Genomic DNA, 27,543 nt, shown 5'->3' with positions numbered 1-27,543 from the left:
TTATAATATGACCCAGCAATCCCATTCCTAGCGATTAACCCTAAAGAAATAACAACTATGTTCACACAAAATACACAAATGTTCATAGCATGTCTATTTATAATCACAAAAACCTAGGAATCCAAATGTCCTTCCCCGTTCATGGAATACATGATTGCTGATCATACAACTGAGACAGATCTTGGAGGCCTGATGCTGAGTGAAAGATGCCAGTCTCAAAAGATCACATACTGTTCATACGTAATCTTCCACTTCTCTCATTCTTAGACAAAACTGTGGTGATGAACAGATCAGTAGTCGCCAGGGGCTCAGGAAGGGAGGGAGTCTGTGACCCTGAAAAGATAGAACAAGGAAGCACTTGAGATGACGGAGTGCTCAGTGTCCTCATTGTGGTGGGGGCAACACAGATCCGTACGTGTGTTAAAAGTCGACATTGAGCAAAAGCCAACTGTACCATATGTTACTTAAAAGATAAATTCTGAACCACATGAAGAAATCAAACATGTAAACAACGAAAAGCAACAGGTTGGCAAACACTGATCAAGAGAAGCTGGGGTGGCTATCTCCATATCAAACAGATTAAACTCTAGAGTAAGGAATACTGCCGGAGACAGATGGCTCTTTTATGCCAAAGGTGTCAACCCATCAAAAAGGCAGAGCATCTGTAATGTACTTGCACCCGTGAACGCTGAATACGTATCACGACAAAGGAAGCGAAAGCAAGGAGAAATAGATCCATAACTACCGGGGTGGCTCCAATACGCCACTCTCAGTGATTCACAGAAATCAGTATGGACCTCAAAGATGTGAATAGCACCATCGGACCACCTGACCTAAGTGACATTTACAAACCCCCACATCCTTTCCAAGTGCTCATGGAGCACTCACTATGACAGACCATCCCGTAGGACACAAAATAAATCTCACCCCATAATCCAGCAATCGCACTACTAGGTATTTGCCCAAAGGATACAAAATGCTGATTGGAAGGGGCACATGTACCCCAATGTTTACAGCGGCACTATCAACAATATCCAAGCTATGGAGAGAGCCCAAATGTCCATCAACTGATGACTAGGTAAAGAAGATACGGTATATGTAGACAATGGAATATTACTCAGCCATCAAAAAGAAGGAAATTTTGCCATTTGCAAAGACACGGATGGAGCGAGAGTGTATCGCGCTGAGTGAAATAAGTCAATCAGAGAAAGACAAATACCAAGTGATTTCACTCATCTGGAATTTAAGAAACAAAACAGATGAATGTACAGGAAGAGGGGGGAAGAGAAGAGAGGGAAACAAACCACAACAGACTCTTGACGACAGAGAACAAACTGAGGGCTGATGGAAGGAGATGGGTGGGGAGCGGGCTAGATGGCAGATGGGTACTAAGGAGGGCACTTGAATAAGCACTGGGTGTTGTATGCAAGGGATGAATCAGTAGGTTCTACTCCTGAAACAAATATTGCACTGCTTGTCAACTAAAATTGAAACAAAAATTAAAGAAAAATAAAGTTCAGTCAGTTGGAAAGGACTGTGTTCTCTGATTACAGTAGTTAAACTAGAAATCGACAAACACTGTATGTGGAAAATCCCAACCATGTTACTAACAGAAATGTGTGATTGGAGACATTTGTTTAGAGCCTCTGGCCTTAGCTGTGCACGCCATGGGGCGCTTACTCTTGCTTCCCCTTCTGCTCCCCACAGAGGGGGCTCAGACGGTGACAGGCAGCTAGAAAGCAGTTTCCAGAAAGTGAGCCTCAGACTCAAATCTGAGACCTGAGACCTGAGCACTGTGGGGCCCGAGCAAGGAGGCCCTTGGCCTCACTCCCCACCCCACCCCACCCCACCCCGCCCCGTGCTCTCCGTGTGGCCTCTGGTGACTTCCGTCTTTCTTGCAGGAAGCCGCCCAGCGCCCGACCCCTGCCTCTCAGCCCCTTGCCAAAACGGGGGCACCTGTGTGGATGCAGAGGAGGGCTACGTGTGCGAATGCCCCCAGGGCTTCACTGGCCTCGACTGCAGGGAGAGTGAGTCTGGGCTGGGGCTGCCGGGGCTGTGGTTCAGGGCAAGGTCCTCCTGTGGTAGTGTATGCAGGGAGTCAGGTAAGTGTGCATGCAAACACCCACGAGGGGGTGGGGGGAGGGAAAGAGAGAGAGGGAGGGAGGGAGAGAGAGAGAGAGAGAGAGAGAGAGAGAGTGTGTGTGTGTGTGTGTACACAGCAGCACTCATGGGAACAGGGGAGGGTCAGGCGTAGGAGGGGGTCAGGCGCAGGAGCGGGTCAGGCACAGGGGAGGGTCAGGAGCAGGGGGAGTCAAGTGCAGGGGAGGGTCAGGCTTAGGAGAGAGTCAGGTGCACGGGTGTTGTCAGGTGCAGGGGAGGCTCAGGCGCAGGAGGGAGGCAGGTGCAGGGGAGGCCTCTGCCTTCCAGCACTCCCGCATCGGAGGCTCTTCCCTCCCTTTGTCTACGGCAGGAACCCCTGAGCACTGTGGGTGCCGCAATGGTGGCAGATGCCTAGAGGCCAACACCACCCTCTGCCAGTGTCCCCCAGGGTTCTTTGGGCTCCTCTGTGAATTTGGTAAGTGCCCAGGGCTGTGGCGGGGGCACCCTTTCCGCCTTGCCCCTAAAAGTCCCCCAAACCGGAGGATAGGTGGTGGCTTGGGTCTGGGCCCACAGCATAGACCCAGGCCCTTAACTAGGGGTCCCGTGATCCCCCGCTCCCACCCCAGGGTGTGGGGCTGGCCACCTGCTCCTTCCCAAGGACTCCAAGTCCCCAGGGAAACACACGGGCCTCTTCCTTCCCTGCAGAAGTCACAGCCACGCCCTGCAACATGAACACGCAGTGCCCGGACGGAGGCTACTGCATGGAGTACGGGGGGAGCTACCTCTGTGTCTGCCACACTGACCACAACGTCAGCCACTGTGAGCTGGGGGCGGGGCTACCGGCACGGGGGGGGGGGGGGCGGGCGGTGTTAGGAGGAGGAGTGGGGGCACAGCAAGCGGAGGCCGGGGCTTCCCTACAGGCCACCAGAGGCCCTGTGTGTGACGCCACCCCCTACCGTGTCACCTTCTGTAGTCTGGGCCAGGCGTCCACCCCCTCCACCGCCAGAAGTTCACAGCTGGAAAGTCATGTCTAGATGCTTGCGAGCTCTTCCCTGAGCCCCTGGCTCGGCTATGAAAATCCTTCACACGAGCCTAATTCAGTATGTGTGATTAAATACTTACTCCTGTGTATGTGTTGGTATACAGAGAAGTCATGGCTTACCTACGTAACGTATAATTACACGTGATGACGATGGTGGTGCTCGTATAGAAACATCTACGTACCACAGCTCGTCCTAGCTCATACAAGAGGTAGGATGAATTCTGGAAAATTTGAGAATAAAAGAATTTCCAGGGAAGGGCCTTAGAGGCTGGTGTAAAGAATTAAGACCCCCCACCCTACAATCCCACAAATTGTATATTTTAAGTGGCCTCGGTTCCAGCTGGGAAGTCAGGGTGACCACCCTCTGTCCCCCCAGCACTGCCATCACCCTGTGACTCGGACCCCTGCTTCAACGGAGGCTCCTGTGACGCCCATGAGGACTCCTACACTTGCGAGTGCCCCCGAGGGTTCCATGGCAGGCACTGCGAGAAAGGTGGGGAGGGCAGGGATAGGAGGGCAGGGGAGGGGTGGAAGGGCAGGGTGAGGAGGAAAGGGGAGGGGTGGGAGGGCAGGGGATAGGAGGGCGGGGGAGGGGCCGGAGGGCAGGACAAGGCACAGAGGCCCTGCTCACCCTGAATCATCTTGGTCACTCACGCTCAGTGTTCCATGCCAGCACCATCTCCCCACCCAAGTGTTGCTTATTTGGTTCGTAGTTCTACTCCGTGGCCTCCTGGCCACTCCCTGGTTTTCCTCGGAATAGGCTTCATTTCCTGCTCGGCATTTTTTTTTAATGGATTTTAGAATCCTTGATTTTTTAATTTAATTAGGACTTTATTAAGTCTAACTGAACCTGGGAAATGTCAACATTTAACCACTTAAGAGCACATAAGAACACATGAGAGTTGTATAAGAACATGGTGGGTTGAAAAAAAAAAAATTAAAAAAAAAAAAAAAAACATGGTGGGTGGGGCACCTGGGTGGCTCAGTCGGTTGAGTGTGGGACTCTTGATTTCGGCTCAGGCCATGATCTCACGGTTCATGAGTTCAAGCCCCATGTTGGGCTCTGTGCTGGCGGCACGGAGCCTGCTTAGGATCCTCTCTGGCCCTCCCCCCTGCTCGTTCTCTCTCTCCCTCTCTCTCTCCCTCACAATAAACGAAAAAGAACGTGGCAGGCATCGCTGTCCTTGCCCGTGCCCAACCTGGACTGTCCTTTCCGTGCAGGCAGAAGCCAAGCTCAGGGCTGTACAGCGGCACCCCTTGGTCAGAGCCGGGCCGGCCCGGGGCCTCTGTCCCGGTGCTCAGTGCTTGGGCCACACACAGCCCTCTAGGCCTCCTGCTGCCCTCAACTGTCCGAACAGAGGCCTCGGTGGCTTTACCTGGAAGTCTCTTCTGCTCTCAAGGGGGCCCCGAGGGCAGGTCCTTGCCACTCTGACCCAGGGAACCCCCACAGCTTTGGCCACCCCTGTAGGAGGAGGAGGGAATTTCCAAAGGGAAGCCCCCGGGCTCAGCCCTCTGCACGTGCAGTTGAGGTCCTGTGCCTTTGACAAAGGCTCCCCAAAGTGGGGATGCGGGGTGGCTGCTCTCAGGGGTGGGGTGGCTGGAATCTGGGCATGCAGCCTGTGAGGCCGTGCAAGGTGTGGGGTGGTGGGGAGAGAAGGGCTGAGTGCGGCGGGCAGGCCCCCTTCCTGCTGCACACTTTTCCCAAAAAAGTGAAGGAAGCTGAGGCTCTAACTCCTCCCGGGGCCTGTGAAGGTGCCATTCCTCAGGGTGGAGGGACCGACGTGCCATTCGATTCACATCTGTAAATCGTGGACGCCTCAAGCGCAGGCATGGGCATGCGAGCCCCTCGGGGCCCTGGGAAGCTGTTGGGACCCAGAGAACGTGCGTCCGTGCCAGAACAGGCACAGAAAACAAAAACCAAAATGGACTCCTGTGATTCAGGCCTATCTCAAGAAGTGAGAAAGGTTCCAAATACACAAGCAAAACTTACACCTAGAGGAACTAGAAAAGGAGGAGCAAATAAAGAACACAGCCAGCAGAAGAAGGGAAATAATAAAGATTAGAGCAGAAGTAAACAATATAGAAACAAACAAAACGGCAGAACAGATCAATGACACCAAGAGCTGGTTCTCTGAAAGAATAAACAAAGTTAATAAACCCCTGTCCAGACTGGACCCAAATAGATAAAATCATGAATGAAAGGGGAGAGATTACAACCAACACCACAGAAATACAAACAATTATAAGAGAATACTATGAAAAATTATATGCCAACAAACTGGGCAATCTGGAAGAAATGGACAAATTCCTAGAAACTCACAACTACTAAAACTCAAACAAGAAGAAATGGAATATTTGAACAGGCCCATAACCAGCAAAGAAATTGAATCTATAATCAAAAATCTCCAAACAAACAAACAAACAAAAAATCTCCAAACAAACAAAAGTCCTGGGCTAGATGGCTTCCCAGGGAATTTTACTAGACATTTAAATTATTTTAATGTGTATTTATTTTTGAGAGGGAGAAGGAGACACAGAATCTGAAGCAGGCTCCAGGCTCTGAGCTGTCAGCACAGAGCCAGACACGGGCTCAAACCCACAAACCACGAGATCATGACCTGAGCCGAAGTCGGATACTTAACCAACTGACCCACCCAGCCGTCCCACTAACAGACACTTAAAGAAGAATTAATACCTACTCTTCACAAACTGTTCCAAAAAATACAAATGGAAGGAAAGCCTCCAAACTCATTCCATGAAGCCAGTATTACCTTGATTCCAAAACCAAAGACTCCACTAAAAAGGAGACTTATAGGCCAATATTTCTGATGACCATGGATGCAAAAATTCTCAACAAGATACTGGCAAACTGAATTTAACAGTACATTAAAAGAATTATTCACCATGATCAAATGGGATTTATTCCTGGGCTGCAGCGTTGGTGCAATATCTACAAATATCATGTTGGTGCAACATGATACACCACGTTAATAAAAGAAAGGATAAGAACCCTATGATCCTGTCAATAGATGCAGAAAAAGCATTTGACAAAACATAGCCTCCATTCTTGATAAAAACTCTCAACAAAGTAGGGAGAGAAGGAATATACCTCAAACACCATAAAGGCCACATACAAAAGACCCACAGATAATATCATCCTCGGTGGGGAACAACTGAGAGCCTTTCCCCTACCGTCAGGAACAAGACAGGGTTGTCCAGTCTCACCATTACCATTTAACATTGTACTGGAAAGCTTCGCCTCAGCAATCAGACAACAGAAAGAAACAAAAGGCATCCAAATCAGCAAGGAAGAAATCAGACTTTCACTATTTTGCAGATGACATGATACTCTATGTAGAAAACTCGAAAGACTATCAAAAAATTGCTAGAACTAATACATGAATTCAGCAAAGTTGCAGGATATAAAATCGACAGACAGAGATTGGTCGTGTTTCTATACACCAATTAGCAAAGCAGCAGAAAAAGAAATCATGAAATTGATCCTATTTATAATTGCACCAAAACCAATTAGACACATAGGAGTAAACCTAACCAAGAAGGTAAAAGATCCATACCCTGAAAACTATAGGACGCTTATGAAAGGAATTGAAGAAGACACAAAAAAATGGGAAAGTATTCCATGCTTATGGATTAGAAGAACATTGTTAAAATGTCTATACTACCCAAAGCAATCTACACATTTAATGCAATCCCTGTCAAAATACCCTCGGCATTTTTTGCAGAGCTAGAACAAACAATCCTAAAATTTGCATGGAACCAAAAGAGCCGAATAGGCAAAGCAATTCTGAAAAAGAAAAACAAAACTAGAAGCATTATAATTGCTGTATTACAAAGCTGTAGTCATCAAGACAGTATGGTACTGGCATAAAAACAGACACATAGATCAATGGAACAGAGTATGGATCCACAACTGTATGGTCAACTCATCTTCGACAAAGCAGGAAAGAATATCCAATGAGAAAAAGACAGTCTCTTCAACAAATGGTGTTGGGAAAACTGGACAGTGACACACAGAAGAATGAAACTGGACCACTTTTTCACACCATACACAAAAATAAATTCAAAGTGGATGAAAGACCTAAATGTGAGACAGAAAACCATCAAAATCCTAGAGGAGAACACAGGCAGCAACCTCTTTGACCTTGGCCAGAGCAACTTCTTGCTAGGCACATCACCAGAGACAAGGGAAACAAAAGGAAACATGAACTGTTGGAACCTGGTCAAGACAAAAAGCTTCTGCACAGCAAAGGAAACAGTCAACAAAACTAAAAGGCCGCCTATGGAATGGGGGAATATATTTACAAATGACATATGTGATAAAGGGTTAATATCCAAAATCCATAAAGAACTTCAAACTCAACACCCAAAAAACAACCCAGTTAAGAAATGGGCAGAAGACATGAACAGACACTTTCCCAAAGAAGACATCCGGATGGCCAACAGACACGTGAAAAGATGCTCAACATCACTCATCGTCAGGGAAATACAAATCAAAACCACAATGAGATACCACCTCACACCTGTAAGAATGGCTAAAATTAACAACACAAGAAACAACAGGTGTTGGTGAGGATGCAGCGAAAGGGAAACCCTCTTGCACTGCTGGTGGGAATGCAAACTGGTGCAGCCACTCTGGAAAACAATGTGGAGGTTCCTCAAAAAACTAAAACTAGAACTACCCTACCACCTAGCAATTACACTATTAGGCACTACCCAAAGGATACATGAATACGAATTCGAAGGGGTGCATGCACCCCAATGTTTTATAGCAGCATTATCAACAATAGCCGATAGCCAAACTATAGAAAGAATGCAAATGTCCATTGACAAACGGATGAAGAACATGTGATATATATACACATACACAATAGAACATTACCCAGCCATCAAAAAGAATGAAATCTTGCCCTTTGCAACAATGTGGATGGATCTAGATGGTATTATGCTAAGTAAAATAAGTCAATCAGAGAAAGACAAATATCATATGCTTTCAATCCTATGTGGAATTTTAGAAACAGATGAACACCGGGGAAGTGGGGGGAAGAGAAAAGAGGGAAATAAACCATAAGAGACCCTTTTTTTTTGCAATATAATTTATTGTCAAATTGGCTAGCATACAGCGTGTAAAGTGTGCTCTTGGTTTTTGGGGTAGATTCCCGTGGTTCATCGCTTACATACAACACCCAGTGCTCATCCCAACAAGTGCCCCCCTCGATGCCCATCACCCATCTCCCCTCTCCCCCACCCCCCACCCCCATCCACCCTCAGTCTGTTCTCTGTATTTAAGAGTCAACCATAAGAGACTCTTAACGATAGAGAACAGACTGAGGGTTACGGAGGAGGAGGGTGGGGGGAGGGGCTAGATGGCTGATGGGCATTAGGAGACCACTTGGGATGAGTCCTGGATGTGGTACGAAGGGATGAATCACTGAATTCTCCTCATGAAACCAATATTGCACTGTATCTTAACTAACTAAAATTTAAATTTAAAAAAAAAAGAAATTAAAAAAAAAATGGACTGCTGTGGATCCCAGTGTCGTATCAGCTGCAACCGGGCTCCTTGCTGGCTGTCACTCACCTGCCGTGCAGGAAGCAGGGCTGCAGTGTCTGCTGCACTGTGGGGCCAGATCTCCACCAGGAAGGGCCCAGTGGGCCCCAGAACCTGGGCAGAAAGAGAGGAAGGGTGGGCAGGGGGCCCCCAAGGGCCTGGGCCTTCTGGGCCCCTGGGGCCCGCAGGCCAAGAAGAGGTGAGCAGGGTGTCATGGGTGCCGCAGGGCTGGAGGCTGGCCCCTGTTCACCCACTTCTGTGTGTGTCTCTCTCTCTCTCTCTCTCTCTCTCTCTCCCCCACCCCACGCAGCCCGGCCACGCCTGTGCAGCTCAGGGCCCTGCCGGAACGGGGGCACGTGCAAGGAGGCAGGCAGCGAATACCACTGCAGCTGCCCCTACCGCTTCACCGGGAGGCACTGCGAGATCGGTGCGCTCCTGCCAGCTGGAGTCAGCCTGGAAGGGCTGGGGGGGGGCCCAAGGCCCACCAGCTCTGGGGTGTGGGAGGGTCAGGGGAGGGGCGCTGGGCGGTGGGCGCAGGACACCCGACACCCAACTCTGATGGGGCCCCTTCGTTTCCAGGGAAGCCAGACTCATGTGCCTCGGGCCCCTGTCACAATGGCGGCACCTGCTTTCACTACATCGGCAAATACAAGTGCGACTGTCCCCCAGGCTTCTCCGGGCGGCACTGCGAGATAGGTAAGGCGGGTAGAGGCCAGCGGGCCAGGGCACCTGGGGCAGCATGTCCTCCCAGTGGGCAGGGGCGGCCCCGCTCTGGAGGAGTGGGAGGCAGAGCTCCCGTGGAGCCTAGAGGCCGTCGGGGAGGTCCCAGTGATGGTGACCCCTTGTGTCCTTGCAGCCCCGTCCCCCTGCTTCCGGAGCCCCTGCTCGAACGGGGGTACCTGTGAGGACCTAGGCACAGACTTCTCCTGCCGCTGCCGAGCAGGGTACATGGGACGCCGGTGCCAGGCGGGTGAGAGGGCTGGGGGTTGGGGTGGGGGGACGGGATCTCTTCCTAATCCCGAAAGAGCAGAGGAGGGGAGGGGGAAGAAGGAAAATCCGACGGGCAGCCAGCCCTGGAAGTCAAGGCACTTCCACCTGGAAGGGCTGTGCAGGGAGAAGGGTCCTAGGCCCTGTGGCCCAGCGGGGCAGAGGGCAGAGTGGCGGGGCAGAGGGCAGAGGGGAGGGGAGAAGGGTCCCAGGCCCTGAGGCCCGGTGGGGCAGAGGCCAGAGCCGGCGGAGAGGCCTCCGGCAGACGAATCTCAGTGCAGGACAGGGCCGCTGTGTCCTTACAGAGGTGGACTGCGGCCCCCCAGCGGAGGTGAAGCATGCCACGCTGCGTTTTAACGGCACTCGGCTGGGCTCGGTGGCCCTGTACAAGTGTGACCACGGCTACAGCCTGAGCTCCCCCAACCACGTCCGAGTCTGCCAGCCACAGGGCGTCTGGAGCGAACCTCCACAGTGCCACGGTGATCCGCAGGCCCTCCGGGGCAGGGTGGGCGGGTGGGTGGGCTCAACCGGTGAGGTCCACAACCCCCTCATCGGGGCCACCCAGAGGAGCACAGGAGCCACAGTTCTGACCCTGGTCCTCCCCTTCCTCCCTGCAAAGTCAGGTCACGACCCTGGTGGAGGCGCTGATGACTGTCCACTAAGGGCCTCCCTGTCCTCAGAGCGAGGTGTCCAACTCATATACCTGCTGTGCAGATGAAGCAGCTCAGACCAGGAGGTGGCCCCAGGGCAGGGTTCTCAAGGGGCAGATTGGGGATTCAGGGCCTATCTCCTGCCTCTGGCCCTGGCCTCCCCCCTGGAAGCAGACCCTCCTTTGAACAAGGCCCCCAGGACACCCACAGCTGTCGGAGGAGGTCCGCTCCAGACAGCGTCACCTCCAGGCTCCCAGAGTGCGCCAGGTGCATGGCCTGGGGCGGCCCCCGTCTACCTGACGCTCCTGCAGGCGTGGGGTCACTTACACAACTGCATGTGTATTCCACTGCATCCCTAACTCTGTCCATCAGAAAATCCGTGTGATGTTAACAAAGCAAGGAGTTTTAAACAAAGTAGCTCAGGGACCATGACGGCACCCAGAGATGGGGCGGGGGGGGGGGCGGGGGGCGGCACACAGTGCCGCTCTCTCCCAGCACCCTGCAAAGCCCATGCCGTGCAACCCCACACAGGTGAAGAATTCTGGACGATGGATGGGGCTGCCTAGCCCCACGTGTCTATGCTTTCCTCCTATCCTTCCAAGCGCATGGGGCTGGTGGTTACTGTCTGGGAGAACACCCCTCTCCAACAATAACAGCAATAAAGTCCAGACAACAAACATTTAGGAGCAAAAGAAAGAAGGTGGACGAGCATAGAAATAGGCATGGCAGATATACAGAAGAGAACATGGCACTGGTCGTAAAAAAACAGGGTCGATAAATCATTTTTAACAAAAGAAAGTGGAAAAAAGAAGACTGGAGAACCCTAATAGTTGAAACAATTTACAAAGTCACAATTTACAAACGGATACAGATGAAATTAATGAGTTGAGGAGTTTTCCCCCAGAGAAGCAGGGAGGTGTGTGTAGATCAGAGAGAAAATGCAGGCGCTGTGGAGGGTGGAAGCGGATGTGCCAGCACTGAGGCAACGGGAGGCCAAGATGAGAGAAAAATAAAAACGCAAGGAAACGTTTGACCAACTGTGGAGCTCAGTTTCCAGAATGACAGGTGAGCCCCACAGCCTGACGGGCCTGGAACATCAAACAGGAGAAAAGAGGAACATTAGCACGTTACAGCCGAACTTAAGATTATCAGAGACAAACAGAAAAAATCCTTAAAATAATGACTACGGGAGCAAGCATGATGGGCTGGCATCAGGGGTCGCAGATGCAGGGCAAGTGCTCGGCACCCGCCAATTCTCCCCCACGGCACTTTTACGAAGTGCACGGGAAGCCAGGAGCTGGTCTGGAAAGCAAAGAGAGATCTCATACTCTCCCAAGGCTGAGGTCTCCAGTCCAGCTGGAGGGAGAGGCCTGTTCCAACCCTCAAGCATCTAAAGCCAATCGGGGACTGACACTAACGAGCACAGTGCACCAGGCCCAGCCCAGCTCACTTCCTGAGGATATCAGAAATCAGCTCCTCAGCCTAGCTGCCCAGCGCAGAGTGGAGCAAGCCCATGCTTGGTACGGGGCAGGTATTTTCTGCTTCGGGCTCTCTGGTCTTGTACACAGTATGTGTAAGAAGCAAGAGATTATGACGTATCATCTCAAGAAGAAACAGGCCTGCGGATGACCCACACGTCTGCATTAGCAGACAAGGACTTTAAAAAAGCCATTATAAATACGTTCAAGAGAAGCAAAAGAGTGAGAGAACAGCACTCTTTGAGCAGAATAAAGAAAACTTCTTAAAGTAACAAAATTAAAAGTGCAACATCTGAAGTGAAGACTGATTGGATACGCTCACCCATAGGATTGATACAACGGAAGAAAATCATGGACCTCAAGGACAAGTCAACAAAATGATTAAAACTAAAGATCAGAAGAAAAAACGAACTATGAATTACTCATGAATGAATTTTCAGCATTTTTTAATGCTTATTTATTTTTGAGAGAGACAAGAGCACGAGCAGGGGAGGGGCAGAGAGAGGGAGACACAGATTCTGAAGCAGCTCCAGGCTCCAGCTGTCAGCACAGAGCCCGACGCGGGGCTCGAACTCATGAACCCCACGATCATGACCTGAGCCGAAGTCAGACGCTTAACTGACTGAGCCACCAATAAACGGTGCCCCCAATAAATGAATTTTTAAAAAAACAACAGAGCATAAGAAATCTCTGATTTGGAAATATCGAGCAAACAAGCACACAATTGGGAGTCCCAGAAAGAGAGGGCAGAAGAGGCAAAAGAAATATTTGAAGACAGAATGACTGAGTATTTTCTAAAAATGAAGAAATATGTCGACCCACAAATCCAAGAAGCTCAGCAAATACCACAAGATAAATATTGACATAAATAAACTTAAGACCTAAAACTTTTATCTAGTCAAATTATTCAAATGTGAGGGCATAATAAAAAATATCCTCTTACAAAAACAGCTTCAGAGGCTGACCAAAAAAGAGTATTGGGGGGTGGGGGGGGATAGTATTCAAATAGTAAGATAAACCTAGAATATTCTGTAAGCAATAGGAGAAGGGAGAATTATCACATACTATAGTAAAGTCTGTCACTATCTAAAAGGAGATAGAAAAAAAAGCAGAAAAAAGTGACAGTTAAGATCATGATAGAAAAAATACAAGTCAATACGAATGAGCTAAATTTGCCATGTAAGAGATTGCCAGATCTTTTACAGAACAAAACGAAACAAGCTATACTTTCATAGATGAGACACTCCTAAATCAGAAGAACAACAAAAAAGTACAAGTGGAAAAAATATCACGTAAATACACATACAGAAATAAAGCTGGTTTAGCTACACTACTATCAGCCACAATAGACTGTAAGACGGAAAGCATCATTAAGAACGAGAGGGTCTCCTCCAATAATTGGTTCAATTCACCAAGAAGATCGTTATAAACATTCCAGCGTCTAATGCAATAGTCTCAATACATACAAAGCAGACATTAACAGACTGCACGAAGAAACTGACAGATTTACCTCAACACTGGGAAATTTTGAACCACCTTCCTCAATTAGTTCGGGTTAAGAAGCCAAAAAAACAATAAGCAAAAAGAAGATCTGAATAATACAGCTAACAATTTGAACTAATTCATTCCCTGAACACACAGGAAATACTACGTTATTAAGAAGAAGAAGATAAATTTTAAATCTCCATGTTTAGATATTTTTAAAGATACTTTGAACTAACTTATCGGTAGAGGAAATATGGACAGTTACAAATTTTAAGTGCATATTAACGATCATTTTCTATAGAGAAACGTGTGATGTAGCAAAAGCAGTGCTTTGGGGGAAATGTACAGCTTTATTTTTTTTAAGATTTTATTTTTAAGTAATCCCTACACCCAGTGTGGGGGCTCAAACCCACAACCCCAAGATCAAGAGGTACACACTCTACTGACTGAGCCAGCCAGGCACCCCTAGAAATTTACAGCTTTAAATCCACAATAAGAAAAGTTCAAAAATTAATGAATTAAATGTCTGAGTTTAGAAGTTAGGAAAAAGACAACAAATGATACAAATAAAGTAGAAAGAAAAAGGTAACACAAGAGCCATAATTAACGAAACATAAGTCAAAAGTACAGAGAACACCAAAATCAGTTCTTTGAAAAGCCTATGAAAATGGACAAACTTCGATCAACTGATCAAGAAAAACAAAGAGCACACATAAAAATCCTTATAAATGAAAAAAGTTACATAGCCACAGATATAACAGAGATTAAAAAGATAATGAGAATGCTATCAACCAGTCTATACAAATAAATTTGAAACCTTAGCAGAAATGGACATAGTCATAGAAAAATATAACTTACCAAAAAGGACTCAAGGAAATGTAGAAAGGTCTAAAGGTATTGAAGCAGCAGTTAAAGCATCTTCCCACAAAGAAACTCCAGAACCAAACAATGTTATAGGTAAATTCCACCAAATTGCCAACCAATAGATCATTGCATCATTATATAGGCTCTCTGGAGAGTAGAATATAAAGCGTATGTGCCAACCTATTCTATGAGGCCAGTATAATCTTGTTGCCAACACCAGATATGGACAGTGGGAAAAAGTAAGCCATGAGTCTGTTAAACATACGGACATAGATGCAGAAACTCGATGGTCTATGAAGACTATACATACCATTATCAAGCTGGGTTGTTGCCATGAATAGTTCGATATTAGGAAAACCTGCTCTATTAACCAACTGAAGGAGAAAAAGCATGTAAGTATCTAAATAAGTGCATAATAAACATTTGGCAAAATTTATACCCATTCATGAAATAAATTTTTACCAAATAAGGAATAAAAATGTACTTCCTTACCAGATAAAAATAATACACACACACATACACACACACACACACACACACACACACACACACACACACACACCCCTGCAGTGCCATGTGGTATAAAATATATAGGATTTACTGGAGGAAAAGCTTAAAAGAGAAAAGGAGCAGAATCCACATAACCCCCAAAGTGTGCATCATCCCACAGAGAGGTGTGCTTAGGCTGGGCACAGCCAGACTGGTCATACTGTGTGTAGCCAAGCTATAAGACTTCACACCTTTACAGAGGAAGGACTACAGGTTACATCGAGAGAGCTGTGGAACAATGAGTGTCCTGACCCTTGTTATACAGAGGTAGGATCTGGAATTCAAAAGCTGTGCTTCTGTTGATCTGACTCAAACACACTGAGCGGCCAACAGGGGGAAGGAAATTAGCTTCTGAAGCAGTTTTACTATGCTTCTCCTCAAACCCCAAGTAAACATTATCCTAAATAGACATTCCTCTTAAAACTGGGGACAAGGATGCCCACTGTCACTAAGCCTCATCAAAATTATATTTCAAGTATTAGCCAATGCAATAAAGAAAAAGAAACTAAAGTCATGAGAATACTAAATAGGGAGGTAAAATGTCAGTATTTGTAGCTGATAAGGTTGTCTTTAACCTGCAAGCAAACCACTGAAAATGACAGGAAATGTAGTATGTTTAGTGGATATAGATTATTCTAACACAATTACATTTTAATATCTCAACAATCGAAAATGTAATTATAAAAAAACCTACGCAGAGAAAACCAATGAAACTGAAAGGTGGCTCCCTGAAAGGCTTGATAAAATTGACAAACCTCTAGCTATACTGATCAAGAAATAAAAACGAAAAATTAGCAATATCAGAATTAAAGAAGTGTCATCACTTAGGATCCTACCAGCATTTAAAGGACAACAAAGAGATATTGTGAACGACAGTAGGCCAATGTATCTGGCAAGGGAAAGAAAAGGGACTACCTTGAAAGACACAAATTACTAGAAATGACAGAAAAATAAATAAAAAATACGAATAGCTCTGTATCTACTAAAGAAATTTAATTCACAGTTAAAAACCTTTCTGCAAGGAAATGGCAAGACTGGATTGCTTCATAGATGAATTCTAACAAACACTGAAGGAAAGAATAATACTAACCCTACACAAGCTTTTTTAGAAAATACAGGAGAAAGAGTACTTCTCGATTCATTTTGTGAGACCAGTATTGCCTTGATACAAAAGCAGACAGAAAGGCTATTTTAAAAAATGAAATCAGAGACTAACATTCCTTACCAACATGAGCATAAATATCTTAACAAAGTATTACTAAATCAAACCCAGTGTTACATAAAAAGTATGATATATCATGACCAAGTGGGAGTTATCTCAAGAACACAGGTTGGCTTAATACTTGAAAAATGTAATTCACCATATTAGGATAGGAAGAAGAAAACCATATAGTCATTTCGATAGAAGCAGAAAAATCATTTCAAAATATTCAACTACTGTTTAAGACTCTTACTAAGCTAAGAGTGGAAGGGAAGATCTTGAACCTGATGAGGGCATCCATGAAACACCAACTGCTAACAAAGGACTTCACGGTGGGAGACATCTGGCTGCCATCAGTAACAAGGCAACTGTGTCCGTCTCACCAATTCCTTCCAGCATTGCCCAGGAGTTCCCAGACGGTGCCACAGCCAAGGAAAGGAAATAAAAGTCACGTCTACTGGAAAGGAAGGGGACATGATCATGCACATAGGAAATCCCAAGAAATTCTACAAAAGAAGCTATAGAACAAATAAGCAAATTCAAGTGGGTCACAGGACACAGGACGACATTACAGAACCTTGATATTTTCATATTCTGGCAGTGAACACTTGGCAAATAAAATAAAATGAACAATATTGTGTGTAACAGCACCAAAAACATGATACATTTTTACATGTGTGAAATGAATTGTAGACATAAATGTAAAAGCTAAAACTATAAACTTCTAAAAGAGCATTGGAGACAGTCTTCTTGACAGCTGGAGTAAAATGGTTATGCATTTGGAAAAATATTACATTGTCCCCTGCTTTTCACCACACACAAGATTCCAGATTAAGGACTTAAATGTTTTTCTAAAACTATAAAATTTTATGTGGAAAGTATAGGTATCTTTTGGCCTTGGGATTAGGAAAGTTTTCTTAAGCCACAAAAAAGCACTATCAAAGGGGCACCTGGGTGGCTCAGTCAGTTGAGCGTCTGACTTTGACTCAGGTCATGATCTTGAGGTCTGTGAGTTCGAGCCCCGCATCGGGCTCTGTACTGACAGCTCGGAGCCTGAAGCCTGCTTCAGATTCTGTCTCTCTCTCTCTCTCTCTCTCTCTCTCTCTCTCTTGCTCTCTGCCCCTCCCCCACTCATGCTCTGTCTCTCTCTCTTTCAAAAATAAACATTGAAAAAAAGCACTATCAAAGAAAAAAATGGACAAATTTGACTATATAAATATGAATTTAAAATCATCAGCCCTAAGGAAGAAAGTGAAATATAAGCGACAAAGCGGGAAAAGATGTATTTATATAAAACTGGTTTCAAGAATATATAAAGAACTCTGTGAATGAATAAGAAAAGAATGATCAACCCAATAGGAAAACTGGCAAAACACCCGAGTAAGCCCTTCATGGACGAGGAGATACTGAAAGCCAACAAAAACAAGGAGAAATATTAGTAATCAGTGAGCTGCACATCAAAAGCTCACGGAGGCAGTTGACAAACCTAAGAAGCCATCTGCTGGTGAAAACGTGGATGGGCAGGATTTCCTAGCAACGGCTGGAGGGAGTGTAAGTCGGGGGAACACTTTGAAAAGGGTCTAACAGTCTGCCTGTCCAGCTGACCATGCGTATAAGCTGTGTGCCCGTGATTCCACCTGTAGGCTTAGCACACTTATACCAGGAGCTAGGAAAGGGAAAAAAAAAAAACAGAAGCAGGTTTCTATCATAACAAAAAGTCCACAACCAACCCAAAGGCCCAGCAAACGACACCGGACAAAGTATGGTGTGGTCACACCACGGATCCCACCGCCGCCCCCACGTTCACGCAGCAGAAAGCAGAGACCCCGGAGATGCGGAGGCCCCTCACGCCTTCCAACAGAAGAGTCCCTATACCCCAGTATCTTATCAGGAAAGTTCATATGTAGCACAAACAAACCATACATGTTTAGGTGATTCATAAAAATCGAAACACGGAAGGGGTAACGAGATCGAGATCGTGGCCCTGAAAATTCCATCCCCGGGGGTGGGGAGGGGCACGTGCCGGTGAGCCGGTGGACTTTGTAGCTCCCAGGCGTCATTACTTACTCATCTGCATTTTGAGCAGGAACAGTAAACTTTAAGAAGTTGAAAATTTTGAATTCGGAAGTACACTTCCCAGTTTAAAAGAAAAAGTGAGCCTGTGGCAAATACTTCAAAGGGAGGGCCCCGTCCCCATTGCGCCGGTTTCATATGGGATTGCTGTGTATCGAACGAACAAGATTGGGCCTGGCCACCCGAGAGTCACTGGGGTGAAGTCCCACACCACCTCTGCGAGCCCTCGGGTCATCATGCGCGCCTGCTGTCCCCGGGGCCTGCTGCCGCTGCTTCCTCTCCAGGGTGTGGCCCCCCCCCCCCGCCTGGTTTCTGGCCTCTCCAGGCACTGAGAGGTGCTGGAGACTTCCGTCTGTCTCCTCGAACAAAGCTGATTTATGTCCATCTTATTCGGCTTCAAGCCACTGCCTCCAATCACAACACTGCTTTATTCTTGGGGTCTCTCCTGGTGCCCGTGCACCTGGGCGCCCCTCCCTCGGAAGCTGGTAGAGCTGCACGGGGGCTCCTGCCAGGTACCTGTGCGTCTGCAGCACAGGGCGCAAAGGAGCCCACTGTGAGCTGAGTAAGACTGCGGGACACAGCTCCAGCCCCTCCTGCCCAGGCTGCCGGGCCCACCACTGCCTGCCCTCGGACCCCTGCCTCTCCGACTTCTAGAAAGACAGAGGTTTACAAACATCTCTGCCTCCACCTCCCCAGGGAGACGGACAGCGCAGCTGAACAAGCTGACCTTGACCTCCTCTCGCAGCCCCTCCTTCTGCAGCCTCCGCCTCAGGGGTGGAGGAGGTGGGGTGGAGAGAGTCACATCCTGACCACCCCTGGTCCTGTGCTCCAAGCCAGCAGAGGGAGGGGAGAGGCCTTTGGGGTACACTGACGGACGAGCCCTGTGCCCTCCACACCTAGGTAGGACTCTGACACCGCCCCAGGGAGGGCCAGGCCCAGGATGCCTCCGGGCCCCTGAGAAGCCTGGAAGGGAAATGCTGGAGTGACCTGGGGGTGAGCCTTTGCTGGGCAGACAGCGGAGAGGGTGGGTGTCAGGCTGAAGCCGCAGGGCACACGTGGAACCCTGGGTGTGGTGGAGGCCCGTGTAGAGCCCAGGCAGGGCTGTGTCATCCCGTGCAGGGCCCGTGTAGGGCCACGCAGCCTCCTATCCTGTCTCTGCAGAGACAGACAAGTGCCCCTGTCTCTGCAGAGACAGATGAGTGCCAAATGCAGCCTTGCAGAAACGGAGGCTCCTGCAGGGACCTCCCGGGGGCCTTTGTCTGCCAGTGCCCCGCAGGCTTCACTGGAGTCCACTGCGAGACAGGTAGGGGCTGCGCTTGGGTGGGGTCCCCTGAGCGGCTGGGCCCTCACCCACGATCGCGATGCCCCGGACACCCCGGGCAAACCTGTTTTCAACAAGCCTAGACCCTGGACCGCTGAGAGGGCAGAGGGAAAGGGCTGGGGCCCATGGCCCAGCTGGACAGGCCCCCTGGTGGGAGGGACCCCAGGGCTGAGGGGGGTTTGCCCAGCCCCCCCCCCACCTGGCATCTCTCCTCGGTTCCCCTTCCCTTCTTCCCGCTGTCCTCTCCTCCCTCCCCCAGACACCCCCTTGCGGCTCTGGCCGACTCTCTGGGTATTCTCCAGAGGTGGATGCCTGCGACTCCAGCCCCTGCCAGCACGGAGGCCGGTGTGAGAACGGTGGCGGGGCCTACCTGTGCGTCTGCCCAGAGGGCTTCTTCGGCTACCACTGCGAGACAGGTAGGGAGGTGGGGGCAAGTCCCTGCTCCCTCTCCAGCGGCCCCAGCTCCCCCCGGGGAGACTCGGGCTGGCCCCTTGTCCAGCCTGGACGGGCGGAGCTCACCACAGCCCCAGGGTCCTCACGGCTCCTTACGGCTGGAGACGCTCCCCACCTTTTCCCCCTTCTTAGGACTTGCCACTGTCTGGAGCCGCCTCTGCGATATAACCCCAACTTGCTGACCTCAGCTCTCCTCCTGGGATGGGTGTGTCGTGGGGGCACATCCTGGCCTATCCTGTTCTAGGGCCCAAGCCAGGCCCGGCCGGCGGCACCGCACTGTGTAGGGTGCACGCTGCAGGGCAGCGAGGGCTGTGCTGGGGATGAGGTGTGCCATCCACGCACTGCAGGGCGGCGGTGGGGAGGGGGCCCGGACGGAAGCATGGCGGGACCGTTTGCGGCCAGGGGATCTCACCGCGCGGGGTTGGGGTGGGCGCGGGCACACCTGAAAGAGCAAGGTTAGTGGCTGTGACGGTGATAAGGGGACACGTTGGTTGTTTGCCATTGTTTCCTGAGGCTCCACTGGGAACCTGCTGACCCCTGGCCCTGGCCTGGGAAGCCCAGGTCCGCTCGGTGCCCGCAGCCCTGGCGCAGAGGGAGGCTGCAGAGGGCTGGGGCCCTTGGATGCCCGGCCGCCAGCTGCCCCCCCAGGAGGGGCCAGCACCGTGCTCACCCCCGAGTCACCGCCTGCCAGCCCACCTTGGCTTGGAGCAGCAGTGGGACAGCCCGGCTCAGGAGGAAAGACACACTTGCCCAGCCCCTCAGTGGGACCTCCAGCAAGCCCTGCAATCCCCATCAGACAATGTCCCCTCCTTCACTTCCTAAATCCCTGCCTGTGATGGTACCAGCCACCTCCACCCCACAAACACACCCACACAGGAAGGACAAGGGTCCCGCTGGCGGAGCTGCTAAAACCCCAGTGTTCACCGATACTTTCCCCTCTCCCAGTGAGCGACCCCTGCTTCTCCAGCCCCTGTGGGGGCCGCGGCTACTGCCTGGCCAGCAACGGGTCCCACAGCTGCACCTGCAAAGTGGGCTACACGGGCAAGGATTGCGCCAAAGGTGAGGTGGCAGAGGCACCAGTGTGGGGGGCGGGGCCTCCCTCACCCCTCAGAGGGCACAGGCGCCCCCGGGGACAGGCCACAGTGCTGAGCGGCCCCCCAGAGCAGAGAGTCTAGGCAGCTGCTCACCCAGGCTCTGCCCGAGAAGCAGGGAGGGTTATAAAAATACTCCGGGAGGCATAAATGCAGTCGCAGGTGCGCACACACCTGAGACCTGGGAGGCACTGGCCAGAGGCTGAGAGAAGAGGTCCATCGCAGGCGACAGGAGCTGGCTCCCCACCCCCGGCAGCTGCCCCACCTCCACCCCCCAGGGTAGCAGGCCCAAGAGCCACCAGGTGAGATATCTGACTGGGGGCCAGGGCTTCCGTGGCCGACAGCTGACCACCCCCTTCCCTTGTTCTCCACCGAAACCCTGAAGAGCTCTTCCCGCCGACGGCCCTCAAGGTGGAGCGAGTGGAGGAGAGTGGGGTGTCCATCTCCTGGCGTCCGCCTGAAGGTCAGGCCGCCAGGCAGATGCTTGACGGCTACGCGGTCACCTACGCCTCCTCGGACGGTGCCTACCGCCGCACAGATTTCGTGGACCGGAGCCGCTCCTCGCACCAGCTCCGGGCCCTGGCAGCCGGCAGAGCCTACAACATCTCCGTGTTCTCCGTCAAGCGCAACGCCAACAACAAGAATGACATCAGCAGGCCGGTGCTGCTCCTCACCCGCACACGTGAGTGCCCGCCTGGACGTGCCTGCTGCCATCCGGAGAGGCACACTGGCCAGGCACCCCGAGGCACCACGGGGACCCTTAACCTGTTCCCTGGGCAGTGGCTAACAGAGATAAGAGCCGGTGGCTTAGGAGTGAGGCTAGGGGAGAAGTGGGGGTCTCCCTGAGAAGGCACCTGTGACGAGCCAGCGCATGTTGGGGCGTCCAGGAGGCCACCCCAACATGCTGAGGGGGGAGACGGCAGCTCGGAGGGGCCGGGGAGGGAGCCTGCTGGTGGCAGGTCTAGAGAAGGGGGGTGGGGCAGAGAGGGTGCCTCTAGTGCTGTTGCAGAGTAGCTGGAAACCTAGCCGAGGGAGACCTCGGGGCCTTAACTGGCTTGCCTGTTTCTGGGCTCTACGGGGGAGGAGCCAATGGTGGGCAGGGGCCAGGGGACCCTGGGGACTTTGGAAGGGGGTGCTGGAGGCTGGAGGGAGGAGTATGGATCAGGCAATGGTCCCTTGGGCAGCACTGAGGGGCCGTGAGGGCAGCCAGTAGGGGTTCAGAGTGTGGCCAGCACACAAGGGGCTCCGTGCCCGCCACACCAGGTGCTGGCACAGGTCAAAGCAGGCAGGCGGGGCCAGCCACAGGAGCGCCGTGAGGCCAGACAGCCATGGCCCACCGGTGGGGACTCGGGCTGGGTAAGGAGGGAGGTGAGGACGCTCAGAGGCATGGAGAGGAACTTAGCGGGAGAAGGGAGGGTGCCCTAACATCACCTGCCAGCCCGAGCCAGACACTAACCCTGAGGACATTGAGGGCCAAGTGAGAGAGGAGATAAGAAACTCAGGACAGGTGTGTCATGGGAAAGCACAGCCAAGAGGCACCTACAGCGAACTTGGGCAGCAGGTAGGCCGAGCGAGCTTGCGGGGTGGAGTGGGCTCAGCCTGAGCTTGGCTTCAGGAAGAAGTGGCACCCCTCCCCCTCCCCCATCAGAGTGGGGTCTCCCCAGGAGATCACGGTGGGCAGAGCCAGCACTGCCCGCCAGACCGGGCACCGCACCTGCCCAGGGAGCCAAGGGCTCCCCTCCCAGCTCCCGTGCTGAACCCAGACCCTTCCCTGCGGCAGCCCAGAGCTTTCCCGGCTTCTATGCCCGCTGGCCCAAGCGTCACCCAAACGTTCACTGTCAGTGTGACCAAATCAGACAGACACAGGGGAAGGGGATTCCCAGGGTCCGTGCACGTCCAAACATGTCTAAATAGGCAAGACTGCGGGCCTCCGGTGGAGCTGACTGCACCACCCACCCCAGGCTGGAGTCCGGGGCCTGACTTCCCCTAGTCCCACTGTGGCCAAGGGGTGCACTCAGCAAGCCCAGGTGGGCCCGCACCTCACTTGGGCCACCTCTGTGACCCCCAGCACACTTCCTGAGCCTTGTCTCATTGTCTCAAGCCCCTGCCCTCCCCTGGAGACGAGGAGGTGCCAGCATCAGCTGAGGGGCCCATTGCCCCCCAGGACCCCGCCCCGTTGAGGGCCTTGAGGTCACCAACGTGACAGCCAGCACCATCTCAGTGCGGTGGGCTCTGCACAGGATCCGTCACGCAACGGTCAGCGGCGTTCGTGTGTCCATCCGGCATCCTGAGGCCCAGGAGGACCAGTCCACCGATATGGACAAGAGCGTGGACAAGTTCACGTTCGGGTGAGAGCACAGGGCCGGCCTTCCCTTCCCTCCGGGCCCCAGAGCTTCCTCCTCTCTCCCTCTGTGTCCTTACCCTGCCATTCCCCAGCTGCCCAGCCTGCCGTGAGAAGCAGGGATGTGTGTGTGCGCGCTCCCCCCGCCCCGGGTCCCCCAGGCACCTGCCCGCCCTGCCTCATCACGGGGCTGCAGAGACTCTCAAAAACTCTGGGAGGTGCTGCCTCCTGCACAGATAAGGAGGGAGACTGGGCCTCCTGGAGGGCAGCACGGCCTGAGTCACACAGGCCCCTCCCCTGAAAGGGAGACGCAGGGCACCCCTGCAGCTGCTTTACATTTTTATGCTGTTTAAATAATATGGTCAAACCTTAAACTGGGCACAGAACCATCTTATGCTGAATGATTACAAATCAGATGCAAACGGAATTACAAACTAGCTCCGAGCGGCTGAGGACTGAAGTGTGCTCGGACAGCCCGCAGCGAAGGCTCACACTCCACGGCCTCAGCCCCCAGCGGCCCCGTGGGCCTTCACCAGCCAGAGGGGCTTCCGAGACCTGCTGGGGATGGTGCTGGAAGACAGGAGTGTGGGAAGGAAGACTAGCTGGCCGCGGCCTGGGGTCCCTGTGCCTGCAGCGTGCACACAGCTCTGGTAGAGGACAGGCCCACCTAACTGCCCACACCCGACAGCAGCGGGCCACGTCGCCAGATCAGCAGCATCCTGCCCAGAGCAGCCACAGGCCACGGCCATGGGGAGGGCTGTCCGGAAGGCAGGCGCTGCAGGGGTCGGGGCAGGAGAGCCGGGCACAGCGCTCAGTCCCCTCTGCACCACCGAGCTGTGTTGCTTCTAGTTGGCGGACTTTCCAACGCCGTATTTTCCATGCCTGCTGTGCTGGAGACAAGACTCTGCTCTCTTTGTCTCTTAAGTGTTGCTGTGACCTTTCTTGATGTACATCCTGCCCACTTCCGAAGAACAGTGTCACAAAAACACACGTGGGGCCCCGGGTGGGCACTTGGTGAGTCAGGGTCCCCAAGACCACCCAGCTCGGTGAGTCACTGGGGGCCCCCCTGAGACTCAGCACAGGCCGCGCTCCCGGCTGGGATTCACAACACAGAAATGGTAGGGCGCGCAGGAAGGGAGAAGTCAGGGGAGCAGGCCTGAGCTCCCGGGCGCCCTCCCTGTGCACTCACACAGGCCACCACCAGGTGCCTGTGAGAGACGCAGCGCCCGGGGTTTTAATCGGGGGCTGGGCACGGGGCCCCCTGGGCCTGGCCTAGATTCCGGATGCCCGGGAGGAAGCGGGTGCTCAGCTCGAACCACGCCGCACAGACCGCACAGACGTCAGGGGGCAGCGAGGTCCTCTGATCCATGAGTTCCAGCCGCGGGCCACCTGGCGGGCGGGCGTTCCTGAGGAGGGCAGTGGGGCCTGCTGGCCAACCCTTTCTGCACAATGACCTCCAAGGGCCCTCCCTTTTCTGGCCTCTCCTGTCTGAACACCAGCCTGGGCACTACAGCCGACGCAGGCAGGCGTGGGCTCTTCTCGACCCTTGCCCTGTTCTAGACAGACAGACCAGGGAGGAGCTCCCACCTGAGGAGCACACAGGTCTCAGCCCACGAATCTGGTCCTTGTGGAGGCCCCCCCCCCCACCCCGGCCACCTGCAGGACCACTCACACCTCTTCCCCCACCTGTGTGGGAGGAGTCACAGTCTGTAATGGAGTCTCTCCTCCTCCCCTCCCCTCCCGCAGGGCCCTGCTGCCAGGAAGGAGATACACCATCCACGTGACTGCCCTCAGTGGGCTCGGGGGACAGGAGCCTCCCACCGAGAGTCTGGCCTCGGCCCCGCTGCACGTGTGGACGCGTGAGTACAGTGGCATGAGCTCAGCTCTTAAGGGAACTTTGCCAGCCATCACCTCCCTCCGGCCCCAGTCCTACCAAAGTGGCCCTGGTGCCCCAGAGGTCTCTTCCCCTCCAGTGCCAGGGAAGGCGGCCTTCCCAGGAAGCCCCCCGCTTGCGCATTCACCCGGCACCCGGATGCTCCTGGGCTCCTACCGGATGGGAGTCACAAGCCAAAGGCCAGAGGGGCACACCGGTGAATGCACACGCTGTCCACTACTGATCTCCATGGTGTCTCATGGGCAGGAGACCTGGCCCTCACCAGCCCTCCCAGCCCAACGTGTGGGAGGGGGCTAGAGTGCCGTGCGGTCCACGCACAAGGGGACCAGTGAACACGGGGGATGCGTGGTGAGGACGGAAGGTCTGGGCGGGGCCTTGCCCAGCGGGGAGGCATATGGATGGCCCGTGGGGCAAGGGTGATCACAGGCTCAAGTCCTGGCACTGACCCTGAGGCTGGGACCCTGGCCCATTCCCTGCCTGTCTAGCCCAGCCCCTCTTATGTGTCCCAGGAGAAGGTGCATATGGCCAGGCTTAGGGGATCAAAAGGAGGACACGCTGACAGGCTGCACAGGCATGGGGGCCTCCGTGGGTGCACCGGGCAGCATTCTGGGGTGCATCTCGGGCAGGAGGACGTGCTGCTACAGACACCCCTCCACACCATCCTTCAGGACCATAAGGTTGTCCGTAATGACCAGACTTGGCTTCGCACGAGGCTTTGGCAATCCACGTCAGATCTGTAAACGTGGCGGTGGCAGGAGACCCCGCCGGCCCCTGTCACCTCCCTCCCCCGCTCTGCGCCTATCAGGGCCCCTGCCACCAGCAAACCTGACCGCTGCCAGAGTCACGGCCACCTCTGCCTACGTGGTCTGGGACACCCCTGCTCCAAGTACCTTGCTGGAGGCATACGTCATCAACGTGACCACCAGCCAGAGCACCAAAAGCCGCTACGTTCCCAACGGAAGGCTGACGTCCTACACGGTGAGGGACCTGCTGCCAGGGCGGCGGTACCAGCTCTCGGTGACAGCCGTGCAGAGCGCAGAGGGCGACCGACTGCACAGCGAGCCTGCTCACCTCTACATCATCACCTGTGAGTGCAGCCCTACCAGGGCTGGGGGGAGGGGACGGCCACACACACAAGGCCCCGTGGTCTGCTCAGGACCCATGGGGCCATGGTGAGTGCAGCCTGGCCCCTGGTGCTCCCTGTGGGCCACCAGCAGGGCGGCGGCCTGGGCTGCCATCCCTGGGGAGTGGTGTCCTGGCCCAGGAGACAGCTCAGCCCCAGGGCCCTCTCCCAGCACGGACCACAACTGACCCACGGACATCACACAGACAACCTCAAAACAGGACCGTGTTAACGCAGGACAATCGGGGGTGTGAAAATCGGTGGGGGAGGAAGGACTTGCGTGCAGCTGGCACAAGGTCAGTACACTAGGAGTTTGGAGACACAAGCATCTTGCTCCTCACCTTGTCCCCGGGGCGTGGCCGTGCAGCCAGGCCTCACCCACGAGGAGCCGACGGACAGAAGCATGGGAGAGAGAGAGAGGCCCGGGATGGCCACAGGAAGGGGAGCCTGGGGGAGGCCCAGGCAGATGGACGGTGGGAAGAGCTCAGGAACGCAGGGTCTCAGAGAGGCCACACGGAGGACGTGGCCCGCGGGGTCACCCAGGTCCCTCACAACCCTGCTCACGTTCTCAAGCTGTAGGAAGACGGTACATCCGGACAGGTGCTACAGTGAGGGTAACAAAGGGAGAAGAAAGAACAGTGGGGTGGACGGTGGCTGAGGCAGAACAGAGCCCCAGAGAGCAGACACGCGGGCACCACGCAGGAGGCGGACGCTTGCTCCGAGAGGTTCAGACCCAGCACGGCCGCACGCACCTGCCCAAGGGAGGGCTGAAGGGCACAGTCAGGCGACAAGGACCCACGGAGGCGCCTGGTCCTCCCGCTCTGGGCGCGTGCAGGGCGGGGGCCTCGCTGAGGTGTCCCGTCAGGTCTGAGTGGCTGGCCGTGCCCTGCAGAGCGGGAGCCTGGGCCCAAGGTGGGCCAGGACAGCTTGTCCCGCGAGCCCTGGGATGGGAAGCGGGCGGAGGCGGGGGTGGGCACGGACAGGGCCCAGGGCTTCTCGGAGAGCCGTGAGCCTGCCGCGAGATCTCGGGCATGCACATGCCCCTCTTCAGTCCTCCCCCTCCGACCCTCCGAGAGGCCGGGAGGGTCAGGCCTTGTGCAGCCACCCGCTCCTCCCACCCACCTGCAGCCCCAAGGGACGGCGCTGACAGACGCTGGCACAGGGAGGGACTCCACCCACGGGTGCTCAGAAACAGACCGCCCCCCGTGCGCCTGCCGGAGCACCTGCTCAGTGACCGTGACGCCCCTGAAGCTCAGACCCCGGCCCCCAGGTGCAGCCTCAGCCGCCCCCACCCGGAGCGCGCGGCCCCAGCCACAAGCCCC

General features: G+C 53.1%; 1 protein-coding gene across 6 annotated transcripts in view; it reads left to right on the top strand.

Moving 5' to 3' along the window:
• Positions 1 to 27,543, top strand: part of SNED1 (sushi, nidogen and EGF like domains 1) — an 89,840-nt gene that overhangs the window by 40,844 nt on the left and 21,453 nt on the right. For 5 of the 6 annotated variants that reach the window (XM_040450406.1, XM_040450408.1, XM_040450405.1 and 2 more), the window contains 16 exons: positions 1,902 to 2,027; positions 2,471 to 2,575; positions 2,806 to 2,919; positions 3,519 to 3,635; positions 9,022 to 9,138; positions 9,291 to 9,407; positions 9,568 to 9,681; positions 10,004 to 10,177; positions 19,188 to 19,301; positions 19,622 to 19,735; positions 20,718 to 20,831; positions 21,249 to 21,545; positions 23,028 to 23,211; positions 24,951 to 25,063; positions 25,904 to 26,185; positions 27,350 to 27,491. In XM_040450406.1, coding sequence (XP_040306340.1) covers positions 1,902 to 2,027; positions 2,471 to 2,575; positions 2,806 to 2,919; positions 3,519 to 3,635; positions 9,022 to 9,138; positions 9,291 to 9,407; positions 9,568 to 9,681; positions 10,004 to 10,177; positions 19,188 to 19,301; positions 19,622 to 19,735; positions 20,718 to 20,831; positions 21,249 to 21,545; positions 23,028 to 23,211; positions 24,951 to 25,063; positions 25,904 to 26,185; positions 27,350 to 27,491 — 2,344 coding nt within the window. The remainder of the gene's footprint in view (positions 1 to 1,901; positions 2,028 to 2,470; positions 2,576 to 2,805; positions 2,920 to 3,518; positions 3,636 to 9,021; positions 9,139 to 9,290; positions 9,408 to 9,567; positions 9,682 to 10,003; positions 10,178 to 19,187; positions 19,302 to 19,621; positions 19,736 to 20,717; positions 20,832 to 21,248; positions 21,546 to 23,027; positions 23,212 to 24,950; positions 25,064 to 25,903; positions 26,186 to 27,349; positions 27,492 to 27,543) is intronic. The other variant, XM_040450407.1, reaches the window with a different exon arrangement.

Source organism: Herpailurus yagouaroundi, unplaced genomic scaffold, assembly GCF_014898765.1.
Source record: "Herpailurus yagouaroundi ecotype Mexico unplaced genomic scaffold, PumYag 202, whole genome shotgun sequence".
Lineage (NCBI taxonomy): Eukaryota > Metazoa > Chordata > Mammalia > Carnivora > Felidae > Herpailurus > Herpailurus yagouaroundi.
This window is presented reverse-complemented; position numbering and strand designations above follow the sequence as displayed.